Source organism: Lolium perenne, chromosome 6, assembly GCF_019359855.2.
Source record: "Lolium perenne isolate Kyuss_39 chromosome 6, Kyuss_2.0, whole genome shotgun sequence".
NCBI lineage: Eukaryota > Viridiplantae > Streptophyta > Magnoliopsida > Poales > Poaceae > Lolium > Lolium perenne.
In genome coordinates, this window is record NC_067249.2 from 18,048,941 (window position 1) to 18,062,319 (window position 13,379).

Genomic DNA, 13,379 nt, shown 5'->3' on the forward strand with positions numbered 1-13,379 from the left:
TATGCTATGCATACCAAAATTTTAAGAAAAGACTATTAGGATTCATACCCATACCATAACTCGTATGGTGTCATTTCAACGGATCATGATGATGATCTATTAAGTGTAAAAGCGGTAGTCACTAAAGCATAATCCACAAAAATATAATGGCGTCATAATATTTTATCTCATCATTAATCCAACAAGGTTTGGATACATCTCTCGGATACTTCATCATCACTATGATACTCCAAGAAACGTGAGTTGTAGAACAATTTCATAACTCTCTTAGATGTTCGCTAAAACTCGTAATTCAAATATTTCCACCATGATCCAATCATAGATACTTGACTTTTCTATTACGATGATTTCCACTTCATGCTGAAATTTATTTGAATCCATTCAAAATGTTTCAAACTTTTCCTTATTGAATATATCCACATATATACTCAATTCATTGTTTGAAAGTTTTCATGAAGTAGAAGAATCTCCCGCACACAACTATGCCCAGTGAACCACATACATCATCATGTATTTTTCACTAAGTTAGTTGCCCGTTCAACTTTTGGCCTATGAACGGTATTTTAATCATTCTCTTTAGAAAAGATTTGCAAGCGCCAAATGATTCAAAAATCAAATGACTCCGAAAATCCATTTGCATGGAGTTCCTTCATGCGTTCCTTTCTAACATGACCTAAATGGCGGTTCCACAAATAAGTGGAATTCAAATCATTTGCCTTATGGCATTTTAGCGTCAGTGTTATGTATGTGTGTTTCACCATTAAGATTTATAATAACTTATCCATCGTACATGGAGTAATGTCATAATTTAAACAACTCATTGTTTTTATTTGACCAGAGAAAAATAACAATTTATTAAGCTCTTTATTATAAATTCTAAGGGCTAGATAGAATGCCAATGACGAACATAATAACACTTTATTTTTGTTCCTGACGTGCATTCCTATCATATTCCTTGTCAGTCACTTAGGCCATTGTATTCTTGTATTGCGTTGTTTTGTATGACACTTCATACCAACCAATATAGTACTAATACCCAAGAATTTCATAGTGTGAGTTAACTAGGAATACAACCATAACATGTATATCATTTATATACACCTGAGCTAGACTTTCTAGTCTTCTCTTTTCTTTTTGCCAAAATATCTTTTGTAGTTTCTCTTTTAGCTTTCCTCATTATTCAGAAAAACACTTCAACATCATTAACTTCTAGGTTTGTTGGTCAAATACCAATAACCTTGAGGTTCTTACTTTGAAGTTGATCATCATATGATAAGTGTTCCAGATTTCATTATTAGTAACTTTGTAATATGATGAACAATTTCACTCATAATTTTATCCATCATATCATGACGACTTTCCGAGACCATGTCTGTACATGCTAGGCTCGTAAAGTTTTAACCTTGGTATTTGCATGTGCAAATCTAGCTTGCACCCGTTTTATGCACACGTAGAATCTATCACACCCGATCATCACGTGATGCTTCGAAACGACGAGTCTTAGTAACGGTGCATATTTAAGGATGGTCACTTCATGGATATGCGAATATCGTTAGTGCCCCAATAGTTGGAGGATTGTGACGCCTTGCGTCTTCAACCTTCGTACATTCCCATAAAACTTATGAGTTTATGTAGTCTCACCAAACTTTATTCTATCATCTTGCAATAAGGTCTTAGATATCACATATATCTCATACCTTGATTATTTCTGAAAACTAAATTTTCAGCTCCTTACTTTTCAAACAGATTTGAACTTCAATTTTCACGGAGACAAGATAACTTTAGGTACTAATTGAAACCATAGCTCTTTGAATCAACAATGTGAGGTTTACTAAAAGTTTGCAATAGGACTTAATCAATTCTTGATTCTTTAACAATACGGTACCAATCCGTAAAGTTTCTTGTCAGATTTTAACAGTATTTCTATCTCAATTACAAGACTAGCGCATGGTAGAAAACGGATGCCAATACTACAAAAATAATTCAAAATACTACTCAGACTATGTTTATGATAATTAGTTCATGTTTTAATCTAATTACTAATGAACTCCCACTTAATACACCATCCCTCATAGTTGTTAAGTGGTACACGATCCAAATTCACTACACCAAAAACCGATCATCACGTGAGATGATGTAGCTTCAATGGTGAACATCAACATGTTGATCATATCATCCATATGACTCATGTTCAACCTTTCGGTTTCCGTTGTCCCGAGGCCATGTCTGTACATGCTAGGCTCGTCAAGCAAACCCAAGTATTCCGCGTGTGCAACATGGCTTACACCCGTTGTATGTGAATCGTTGAATCTATCACATCCGATCATCACGAGATGCTTGAAGACGAACTGTTACAACGGTGCATACGAGGGGAGAACACTTTATTATCTTGATATTAATGTGAGGGATCATCTTATAATGCTACCGTCGCGTTCTAAGCAAAATAAGATGCATAAAAGGATTAACATCACATGCAGTTCATATGTGATATGATATGGCCCTTTTGTCTTTGCACCTTCGATCTTCATCTCTAAAGCACGGACATGATCTCCATCATCAACGGGCATGATCTCCATCATCGTCGGCGTAGCGTCAAGGTTCATGGCGCCGGCTTCATGGTTGTTCACCTCATGTAGCAACTATTACAACTACTTTGAAATACTACTCAACATGAAAATTAAAGACAACCATAAGGCTCCTGCCGGTTGCCACAATACAATAATGATCATCTCATATATATTCATCATCACATTATGGCCATATTACATCACCAAACCCTGCAAAAACAAGTTAGACGTCTCTAATTTGGTTTGCATATTTTACGTGGTTTAGGGTTTTCGAGAGAGATCTAATCTACCTACGAACATGAACCACAACGGTGATACTAATATTGTCAATAGAAGAGTAAATTGAATCTTCACTATAGTAGGAGAGACAGACACCCGCAAAGCCTCTTATGCAATACAAGTTGCATGTCGAACGAGGAACAAGTCTCATGAACGCGGTCATTTAAAGTTAGTCCGAGCCGCTTCATCCCACTATGCCACAAAGATGCAAAGTACTCAAACTAAAGATAACAAGAGCATCAACGCCCACAAAACCATTGTGTTCTACTCGTGCAACCATCTATGCATAGACACGGCTCTGATACCACTGTAGGATAACGTTGCATAGAAAACAAAAATTTTCCTACGGCGAACACGCAATCCAAGCCAAGATGCAATCTAGAAGACGGTAGCAACGAGGGGGTATCGCCTTGAAGAGATTCCAAAGCCTACAAGATGAGGCTCTTGTTGCTGCGGTAGACGATCACTTGCCGCTTGCAAAAGCGCGTAGAAGATCTTGATCACGATCGGTTCCGGCGCCACGAACGGGCAGCACCTCCGTACTCGGTCACACGTTCGGTTGTTGATGAAGACGACGTCCACCTCCCCGTTCCAGCGGGCAGCGGAAGTAGTAGCTCCTCTTGAATCCGACAGCACGATGGCGTGGTGTCGGTGGCGGTGTAGAAGTCCGGCGGAGCTTCGCTAAGCTACGTGGGCAATATGAAGTGGAGGAGCAAAGCTAGGGTTTGGGAGGGGGTGGCCGGCCACTCAAGGGGGGCGGCCAAGCTATGGTCTTGGGGTGGTCGGCCCCCTCCCTTGGCCCCTCATTATATAGGTGGATCCCAAGTGTTGGTGTCCAAGTCTTCGAATAAGACCCGAAACCAAAACCTTCCATAGGAGGGGGAAACCTAGCCCAACTAGGACTCCCACCCAAAGGTGGGATTCCCACCTCCCATGTGGGGGGGTGGCCGGCCCCCTATGGTGGAGTCCACTTGGGACTCCACCCCATCTAGGGCTGGCCGGCCATGGAGGTGGAGTCCCTTGTGGACTCCACCTTCCTTGGTGGTTTCTTCCGGACTTTTCTAGAACCTTCTAGAACCTTCCATAGAACCTTCCGCGACATTTTATTTCACATAAAATGACATCCTATATATGAATCTTATTCTCCGGACCATTCCGGAACTCCTCGTGATGTCCGGGATCTCATCCGGGATTCCGAACAAATATTCGAACTCCATTCCATAATTCAAGTGCTACCATTTCAACATCCAACTTTAAGTGTGTCACCCTACGGTTCGAGAACTATGCGGACATGGTTGAGTACTCACTCCGACCAATAACCAATAGCGGGATCTGGAGATCCATAATGGCTCCCACATATTCAACGATGACTTTAGTGATCGAATGAACCATACACATATATTACCAATTCCCTTTGTCTCGCGATATTTTACTTGTCCGAGGTTTGATCTTCGGTATCACTCTATACCTTGTTCAACCTCGTCTCCTGACAAGTACTCTTTACTCGTACCGTGGTATGTGGTCTCTTATGAACTCATTCATATGCTTGCAAGACATTAGACGACATTCCACCGAGAGGGCCCAGAGTATATCTATCCGTCATCGGGATGGACAAATCCCACTGTTGATCCATATGCCTCAACTCATACTTTCCGGATACTTAATCCCACCTTTATAGCCACCCATTTACGCAGTGGCGTTTGGTGTGATCAAAGTACCTTTCCGGTATAAGTGATTTATATGATCTCATGGTCATAAGGACTAGGTAACTATGTATCGAAAGCTTATAGCAAATAACTTAATGACGAGATCTTATGCTACGCTTAATTGGGTGTGTCCATTACATCATTCATATAATGATATAACCTTGTTATTAATAACATCCAATGTTCATGATTATGAAACTAATCATCCATTAATCAACAAGCTAGTTTAAGAGGCATACTAGGGACTTCTTGTTGTCTACATATCACACATGTACTAATGTTTCGGTTAATACAATTATAGCATGATATATAAACATTTATCATAAACATAAAGATATAAATAATAACCACTTTATTATTGCCTCTAGGGCATATCTCCTTCAGCGGTGGTGGCGGCGGAAGCGGCGGAAGAAGCCGGGGTCGGAGGCCAGGCTGCGCCAGCGCTTGCAGACGAGGGACGCGCGCGGGAGGGAGGAGGGCTGCGGCGGGAGGCGGAGCAGGATCTCGGAGAGGAGGTCGTCGTCTTCCAGCGGCGTCCTCACCGCCGGCGAGCGGGGGCGAGAGTGGCGGCGGAGGCAGCTCATCTCGCCCTAGCCCTAGTCACTGAACTGTTGTGGCGGACGCACTCTTTTCCTTCCAGGGTACCTAAGGGGGCTGGAAGGTTTTTAATGAGGCGGCCTGCTGTTTGCTTAATAAAGTGGAGATTACAGTTTCAAAAAAAAAAAAAGTGCGGTGCAGGCCAGAATAGTGACAATGAAGCCCACACGCCAAAAAACCTTCTATAACTTGGAAGAAAACTTTGATACCATCCGTTTGTAAAAAAGAATAACATTCATGTATAAATTTGTTGTAAAGAAAAAGCTGGACTTTTATGTCATGCAATATTTGACATGCTAGTGCATCTTCAATCGCGTCCCCCAAAGCGTCCCAAAAGGTTTTTGGGGCGCGCCGGATATTTTTTCGTTTTCAGCCGCGCGCCCCAAAGCCCCTTTTCATCCGGCGCGGCCCTATACGATGTCCAGCGTCCCGAGCCCGTCACCGGTCCACAAAGGACGTCCGGGACGCTGGACACAACGAGAAGCGAGGCGAAGAGTGACGGGTTCGACACGTCATTGGCACACGAACAATTTGGGGAGCACGTTTGGGGGACGCGGCTGTGGAGCGACATTCCTCAAACGCGTCACGAAGAAAACACGTCCCAAACACTCGATTCGGCGCCGTTTGGGGTCCGAATGGGAGACACGGCTGAAGATGCTCTTAGGTTCCTAATCCATAAACTAAGGCTTCACTTGAACGCATTTTGGCTTACAAAGATTCAGATGTTTTGATATGGTTCAAAGGTAGTACTACCAAAGGCTTCACCTATTCTGAATTTTAATTTTGTCGACAAAATTAAAATTCAGAATATGTATAAATGGAATATTATGAATTCCAACTTGGTAGTACTAGATTTCTGTTTCGTACTTGTGATCTGCGTCAATGAAGTGGTGTGCATCCATGATATAGATGCTTAATTATTGTTGAACTCTTTCTGAAAGCTCTTTTTAGATTTTAACTGTCCGTGGTCTTTATCTGTCATGTCTGAGCTCAATGGAATCCTTCCGTAGTGCGAAAAATGATCCGGATTTTGCAATTCAAAGCTCAAGAAGAGGTACTAAAAGGATAGTATCTTTAATTAGGTTAAGATTGCAAATATATGTAATGTAGCTATTAGGTGAGATATGATGCATGGGATGAAATATGACCTGCCAAACTCTTTTTGAAATCTCATTTTAGATTCTAAATGCCCGCGGTTCTTATCTGTCATGTTGCTATGCCTGACCGAACAAGTGCTCAATGGAATCCTTCCATATATCTAGCACAAAAAATGATCCGTGGTGTTCAAACACAAAAATTCAGACGACCCAGCAAACCACCACCAAACCTTCTTGCCAATGCAACATCAGATGGCCACCATCTTCAGACGTCACTGCATGTTCACCAGCTTATCGGCTGTTAGGATTCTTCGTTGAACAAGCAGCAAGCCAAAGATATGCTGATATATGCCAAAAATGGTTCTATTCTGCAGCTGATTTACCTCGGACCTGATGTCACAATCATCATTGAGTGGCACCACTTGCCGCTACAGTTTGGGAGAACCAAGGTTCAGCATTGCAACCATGGAGCTAATCAGGTTGCAGATTGTCTCAACAAGCACACAATCGATAGTATAATTTACTTGTGCATGTGGGAAGAAGATAATGCCCCCAACTTACATCCATGGTTGTGGTCTGCTATCATCTGATGAATAAAGTTTTATTCCTCTAAGAAAATCAATATAACTCACATCCTAGGGGTTATGGTAAGTGGCAACAAACATGTCATGTCTGGAATCAGGGCACATGCGTGATTGTGGTACAAATCCAACAGCAAGAATATCTTTGTTATCATTCTGAAATGCAAGTTCTTACCTAATATGAATACAGCACACAGAAAAACACATGTAGAAGACAGAAAAGGGAGCATCATGTGATGAAACACAAGCAGGGATTTAAAGTTGAAATCTCAAACTGACAATATGGGGCATAAGTAAACAATACTGAAATGAGGTGTACACACACAAGTACACAACCAAGAGGTGACCTGCCTCAACGTGCCCGCTTGAAAGGCATAAGCAAATGAACCCACGATTGACTGCCAGGGTCAATACCAAACAAGTCGCTCTGTTCTCATGCCAGCTGACAAATGTCTACAGAGAATAGATAATAGACAGTAATTTAGCAAATGAAGCCATTAATTCCTGGTACAAGCCAGACTTCACAATTGACCAGTACATAGGGCCAATTTTTGGATGGAGCACACAACCCATTTCTGCATCTCAGCCACCGGAATTTGATCCTAGATAGATCTGCAGAGCAACCAATTTGTACAATTCATTAGAGTTATGTATCACAATTTGATATGACTTGAACAGTAAACAATAACATCACTTGTTTTGCAGATATTGTGCCAAAAAATCCAAAACTGAATCGTGCCAACATTATTGGGAATATCCAACATTAGAAACAGAGAATAGCTACAGGATAAAAGTTAATTTTTATAGCCACACCAACTCTTACCATAACTCCGTAAGCATATTCAAGTTTTTTGGCTGCACTTGGCATTTAGACCTCACTAAAAGATAAAAGATAAGTGGTTCAAAAGCTCCATTAGAGGAAAATACTGTACATCCCAGCTTATCAAAACATTTGAAATATTGCTCATTTCAGGGCTCATGGAGTAGCAAAGCAGAACCATCTGGTTTCTAGCTCTAGTGGCTAACAAATCAAATTTAATTAATCTCATGCAGTAGAAACCTCACGTAAGGGAATGGACACACTTCCTTCGGCCTACCAAAGATACCATCTTTTTTACTCTTCACAACATCATAAAGAATACTTTGACAACTACTTTTTAATGATATAATAATAATATGTTAGTAATAATATGCAATTTGTGCCAAAAGAAGTATCCATGGTGAATAAGTCACGCCATTTTGTTCTGTTTAATATTAAGTGTTAATAGGTTGAAAAAAGCGCTAGGCGTGAGCGAGGCGGTTGGCATTCGCCTAGTGCATAGGCGATGCTTAAGCGGCCTAGGCGGATATAGTTTATACCATCTAATGAGTATATTTGTTATTATATGTGAAAAACATTAATTTATAGCATGTAAATGTGTAAATTTGTAATAGCTACCTTTATAATAATGATCATCTAGCTCGATCGTGAAGTATGACATGATTTCTTATTGTGGAAGATAATTTCTTGGTTACACTGCCTAGACTTCCGCTTAGACCCTAGGCGAGGCGTTTGTCCATCGCCTAGAGCCTAAGCGTGCTTAAGCGGTGCCTAGGCGTCGCCTTGTCCAACAGAGTATACATCTGTTGTTTGGTCAGAAAATGGATTGTCCACAAACCATAGCGAATTTGGACCAAACAAAATGTATAGTATCAGTTGTCAGCTACTGACGTAGACGCAACAACATATAAATCACACTAGGACTTGATAGATACATAACCACGAAAACTAAGGTACCTAACAAATGGTAGAGGTACAACAAAAAATATATCGATGAAAACACGAAATAGGATGCATTTTATTATGCTAGCACTTAACATATGCACAAAAAATAGAAGGGTGCTAAGTCGTCTGAGGAGCTAGAGAAAGAACAACCGCATTAACAGAAGGAACTGCAAGAGAACTAAGCAGGTAAACTGGAGCAGTGCAGCTAGATGGAACGGGAAACAAATGAAAGTGCACACATCCAATAGAGATGATATAGAGCATCAACGAATAAAAGAGAAGGCGGGTGGTTGAAGTCGTAAGGAAGAGAATGGAAAGCTGCTGAGGAGATTATGAGGAAGCAGGGCTGGAGAAAAGATCCAAGATACAGCCTACCATCAAAGCAAGAAGGTGGCTACATGCACTGTCAAAAAAGGGGACGGGGGATGGCTAGGTGAACAGCCAAGGAAAGTGTCATACATTAAATCTTACAGTCCTTTGTTGTAATTTAGTACTTGAGAAATGGCAGTAAAAAAGAAGATAACACATACTGCTCACACATCTCAACGTGCATACAGAAGATAAGCATTACCTGCTCAATTAGTACATCCCACTAGCATATTTAACCAGACAATCATCTTATGTGTGGTGTAAAAGATCAGTTGCATCATGTCCACCACCAATTCCTGTTTCTTCAATCATAAGAAGTTGAACAAGTAACAACCAATATCAATCCAATGAAAAGACAAATAGATATGACAGAGGCATCAATGAGATATTTAAGTAAAATAGCAGCTTTAATTCGGGAAAAAAACACATTTTTGTACAACATTATTAAAAGATAAGCAAATCCACACATATTGTCAAACTAAAATAACATTCTAGGAACAGTATATACTGACAAATATTGTACAAATGGAAAACATGCAGACTTAGACACTTAGCTGTTCGGTAAGAGACAACTTATCCAGAATTATAAGCTCGATCCAAAACATACCAAAAAAATAAATTACAATCATACTAATAAAGCGTAGCACAAACGTGATCGTTAGAGTACGTTGGGTTCAGGCCCCGTCTTGCCCAACCAATTCACAGGCGCGACCAATTTTTTGGCGGATGAATTGGCCACCCTCAACTCGCCCAGGAATTAGCTGAGAAGTGTACTGTACTGCACAATCTGGCCTGGGCTAGCCAAAATATTGGAAGCCGGCCAAACAGGAGCCGTAGACTATGGGCTTGCCAATTTTTTGGTAAGGCCATAATTGGCTCAAAACCAAACGTACCCTTAGTATTCTGATTTAGATTATCTTCAAAGTTCAAACAGATTTAGCGTGAAAACTGAAATGATTAGTTTGCCCATGTACAAATGGATTTTCCACTTGCAGTAGGACTCTCTTAAAGTAGTAAAATGAGCAATTATTCGTAAACTCAAATAAATTCATCATTATGGTTATAATATTATTATAAGCGAGAATATAAGAGATAATAAATACTGAATGAAATAATACAAGATTAAAGCTTCCAAACACCTATTGAGCCACATATTTGACAGTTCAGTTGGTTCAAGCCAGTTTTTCATGCAACTGTCTTCAACTTCCAAATGTATCTGATCTCATGGAAAAATACTACAGCGCAGCTATGCACTAGAACTTCCATTAAAAAATGATTTGCTTCTTGCATATGTGAATAGGCATGCAAGACGGAAATGCAGTTCAATACTAGAGAAAGAGTTAGTTAATCTTCATGTTAATAGTTTTATTATATTCATATTCATGTAATAAACTGACAAAGACAGTTTGCTAGATCTGTTTTGAAGCTAACAGTATACCAATTGCAGCCACCGCCTGGCTAGCGAGCATAAAATAAACTAGATACCACTAACATACTTTTTTTTTTCTAAATCATAATCATTATCGAGACAGAAATACCACGCAAACAAAATCGCTATATGTCGAAGAGGTCATCAAGCAGCTAAGAAACAAGTGATGCGACACTAAGTAAAATTGTTAACTTAGCACGAAAGGATGTGAACTGTATTCCATCAAGCAATTAACAGAAATTAAATTGGTTCTGTTGTAAACAATATGTGAAGGCATGCTGTTACCTGCAGTGTAGACACTTTCGAATGGATGATAATGAGAAGGGGTGTTGGTTTCAAGTAGTTTCTTGAACTGCAATGACTCAAGATATACCATAAAGACAACGCCAAGTGCCCACAGGAACACCACGTTGTTTTCCTCAGCAAAACCTAGTACTATCTTGGTATTTGTATCTAGGGAAAGTAGCTTATTCAGTTCAATAGTTCTTGCAAGTGCCCATGAAGCAACACCATCACAATCAATCCTCCAATTCCACGATTGGAGGTTGCTGTCCGTGAGGAAGAGTAGACCAAGGCCACCCCCCTGTGCCCGCACAATCCAGAAATGGCCATGTTCAAGCATACGCGCTGGCACCCGTATCACAGCTAGGCTTTGCTTTCCCAAATCGAACTCTAGAATTCCAACGAAATTCCCATTGACCATCCAGTAGATGGAATTCCCAGCAAGCACATCAGGTTTACCAGTATAAACCAAGGAGGGGAAATCACCAATATCAATGGGATCGTCACTGCCAGAAACCTCGGATTTTTTAAACATAAGGCACAAGTGCCCAGCTTTAAATTAATAAAGCCACAAACGGCCGAGTTTGATACAAGATGCTAACCAGCTTACAAACAACGAACACCAAAAGCACAAGATACACACAAGAACACAGCTTGTTGATGTCGAAGCCTCCTCGCGAAGCCACCAAGGAAGGAACAGCCCAGGTTCGAGGGAACCGCCTGCCGCCTTGAGGAAGACCATCATCTGCAGCACATGATGGGAGGGGGAGCAGCATCGACCATTTCCAGCGCCGAAGAGGGACCCTTCCCTCTCGTCCTGGCTCGAAGGACGCCGAACCGTCGGACGCTAGATGCACTCCCCTGAGCTATGGCCGATACTGACCACACACCAATCTGGTCAGAGCTAGAGACCCCTCGCCGAAGCTGACAAACCATCGAGGTTGCGCTGCCACACACCGAAGGAGCTGCCGCTGGGAACGTAAACAGGGACCGTAATCGCTGATGAGGAAGGAGCAGGGCACCAAGAAGCCTCGGATACCACCGCAACCAGCCTCCAACCACCAAAGGCACCCTCAACCGGCCAACTGTTCCCCAAGCCACGCCCCCAAGGAGGAAACGGCGCCCATGGCGTCGTCGTCGCCCAATCCGAAGGATTGTAGGTTTTCACCCGGGAACACGGCCGGGTGGGGAGAATCGGGACCTCAACAGCGCCTCAAGAGGGATACACGGCGCCCGTGGGCGTCGCCACTGCTGTGGTCAAACCAGCCGACCAAGGATTTCTCCCAGACCCGATCTCACACCACCACCCCCCAATCGGCACCGAAACCAGCAGGCTCCGACTACCAAACCTGGTGGGGAAGAGGACCAGAGGGAGGGAAAGACTGACCTTCCGATCTGACGGGTGGTCGCTGGGGCAGCCACCGCGTCGCGACCGCCGTCCACCGCCACCTTGCCGCCCACGCGACCAAGGACGACGGCGCGCATCCGCGGACGCCGCTAGCCGCCATAGACGACGCCGCCGCACCACCAGAGGCCGCCGCCTCTTTGCCCGAGCACCCACCGCCTGAAGAAGCCGCGCCGCCGCTGCCGCCGTCCGGGGAAGATGACAGCTTTGCCGAGCTCCGCCGCCTGCACCACGAGGAACCGCCTCGCCGCGGCTCGCCGGCCCACCGCGCGAGGAGTCATCGGTTCGTCGCTTTAGATCGCCGCCGCCAGAGTGGAGAAGCCCCGCGCCACCACCTCACGCGCGGGAGCCAGAGATCCGCCGCCGCCGGCAACCGCACGGGCTTTGCCCGGCGGCTCGCGCCGACGGCGGCGGCGGGGGGAGGGGAGGAGGGGGCGGCTTGAGCTAGGGTTTGGAATCGCCCTTCCGTCGCCCGCGGGGAGCGACGGGACGGGCCGAAACGTTTTTCAAGAAACCTCGGATGGAAGTTGCGTTGAGATGAGATTACCCCATGAGCCGGTATGCGACGAGTAAACGCAGGCGATCGCTCGCCTCTGCTGTTTGTCGTCGTCGTCTGTAAGGCTGGACACGAGCCAGCTCGAGCTGGGCTCGGCGCGAGCCTGAGTTTCGCTCGCTCCAAATTGGCTCGGCTCGGGCTGGCTCGTTTGTCTCACGAGCCTGAAAAAGGGGCTCGGCTCGAGCTTGCCTTTGGCTCGGTCCAGCTCGAGCTGGCTCGCGAGCCAAACATCAGGAACAACGACAGAGAGTACAGAGACATTTTTGCAACTTTCCAAAGCTTTTAGGCATCAAAGTAAGCATGTATATATTCGTATTTGCCCAAGAAAAATGCATAGGGATGAATCAACAATTAAAAGCAATCTCACAAATCTTCTCCATTCTTTACATGGGGATGAATCATTTGCATCAATTTACTCACCACCGGCGTTGTTGATGGCCTGGACGAGGACGATCTGTGACGTTCCACCGCGCGGCTGGCATCGGCGATGTGGGCAGGGAACCGTCGAGGACTCGAGGCGCTGGTCTTCTTCACCGTGGAGGATGGGGCGCGGCCACAGCGGGATTCCGCGGCAGAGAGGGCGCGGCGACAGCGGGCTTCCGCGGCGGAGAGGCCACGCGATACGGTGCGGCGCGAGGTAGACGGCTAGCCGGCCGGCCGTGGTGACATCAGGGACGGCGGCGACATCAGGGGCGGCGGCGTGTGAGCTGGAGATGGATACGATGGATACTGAGCAGCCTCCTATG

General features: G+C 43.9%; 1 protein-coding gene across 1 annotated transcript; it reads right to left on the reverse strand.

The window, feature by feature from the left end:
- Positions 1 to 7,081: 7,081 nt before the first annotated feature.
- On the reverse strand, positions 7,082 to 12,914 carry LOC127308722 (uncharacterized). The gene is made up of 4 exons (XM_071821436.1): positions 12,593 to 12,914; positions 10,676 to 11,189; positions 9,164 to 9,263; positions 7,082 to 7,439 (listed from the first exon to the last, which is right to left on the reverse strand). Exons 2-3 carry the CDS (start codon positions 11,091 to 11,093, stop codon positions 9,211 to 9,213), a joined length of 471 nt encoding a protein of 156 aa, XP_071677537.1. The 5' UTR covers positions 11,094 to 11,189; positions 12,593 to 12,914; the 3' UTR covers positions 7,082 to 7,439; positions 9,164 to 9,210.
- Between the last annotated feature and the right edge of the window lie 465 nt (positions 12,915 to 13,379).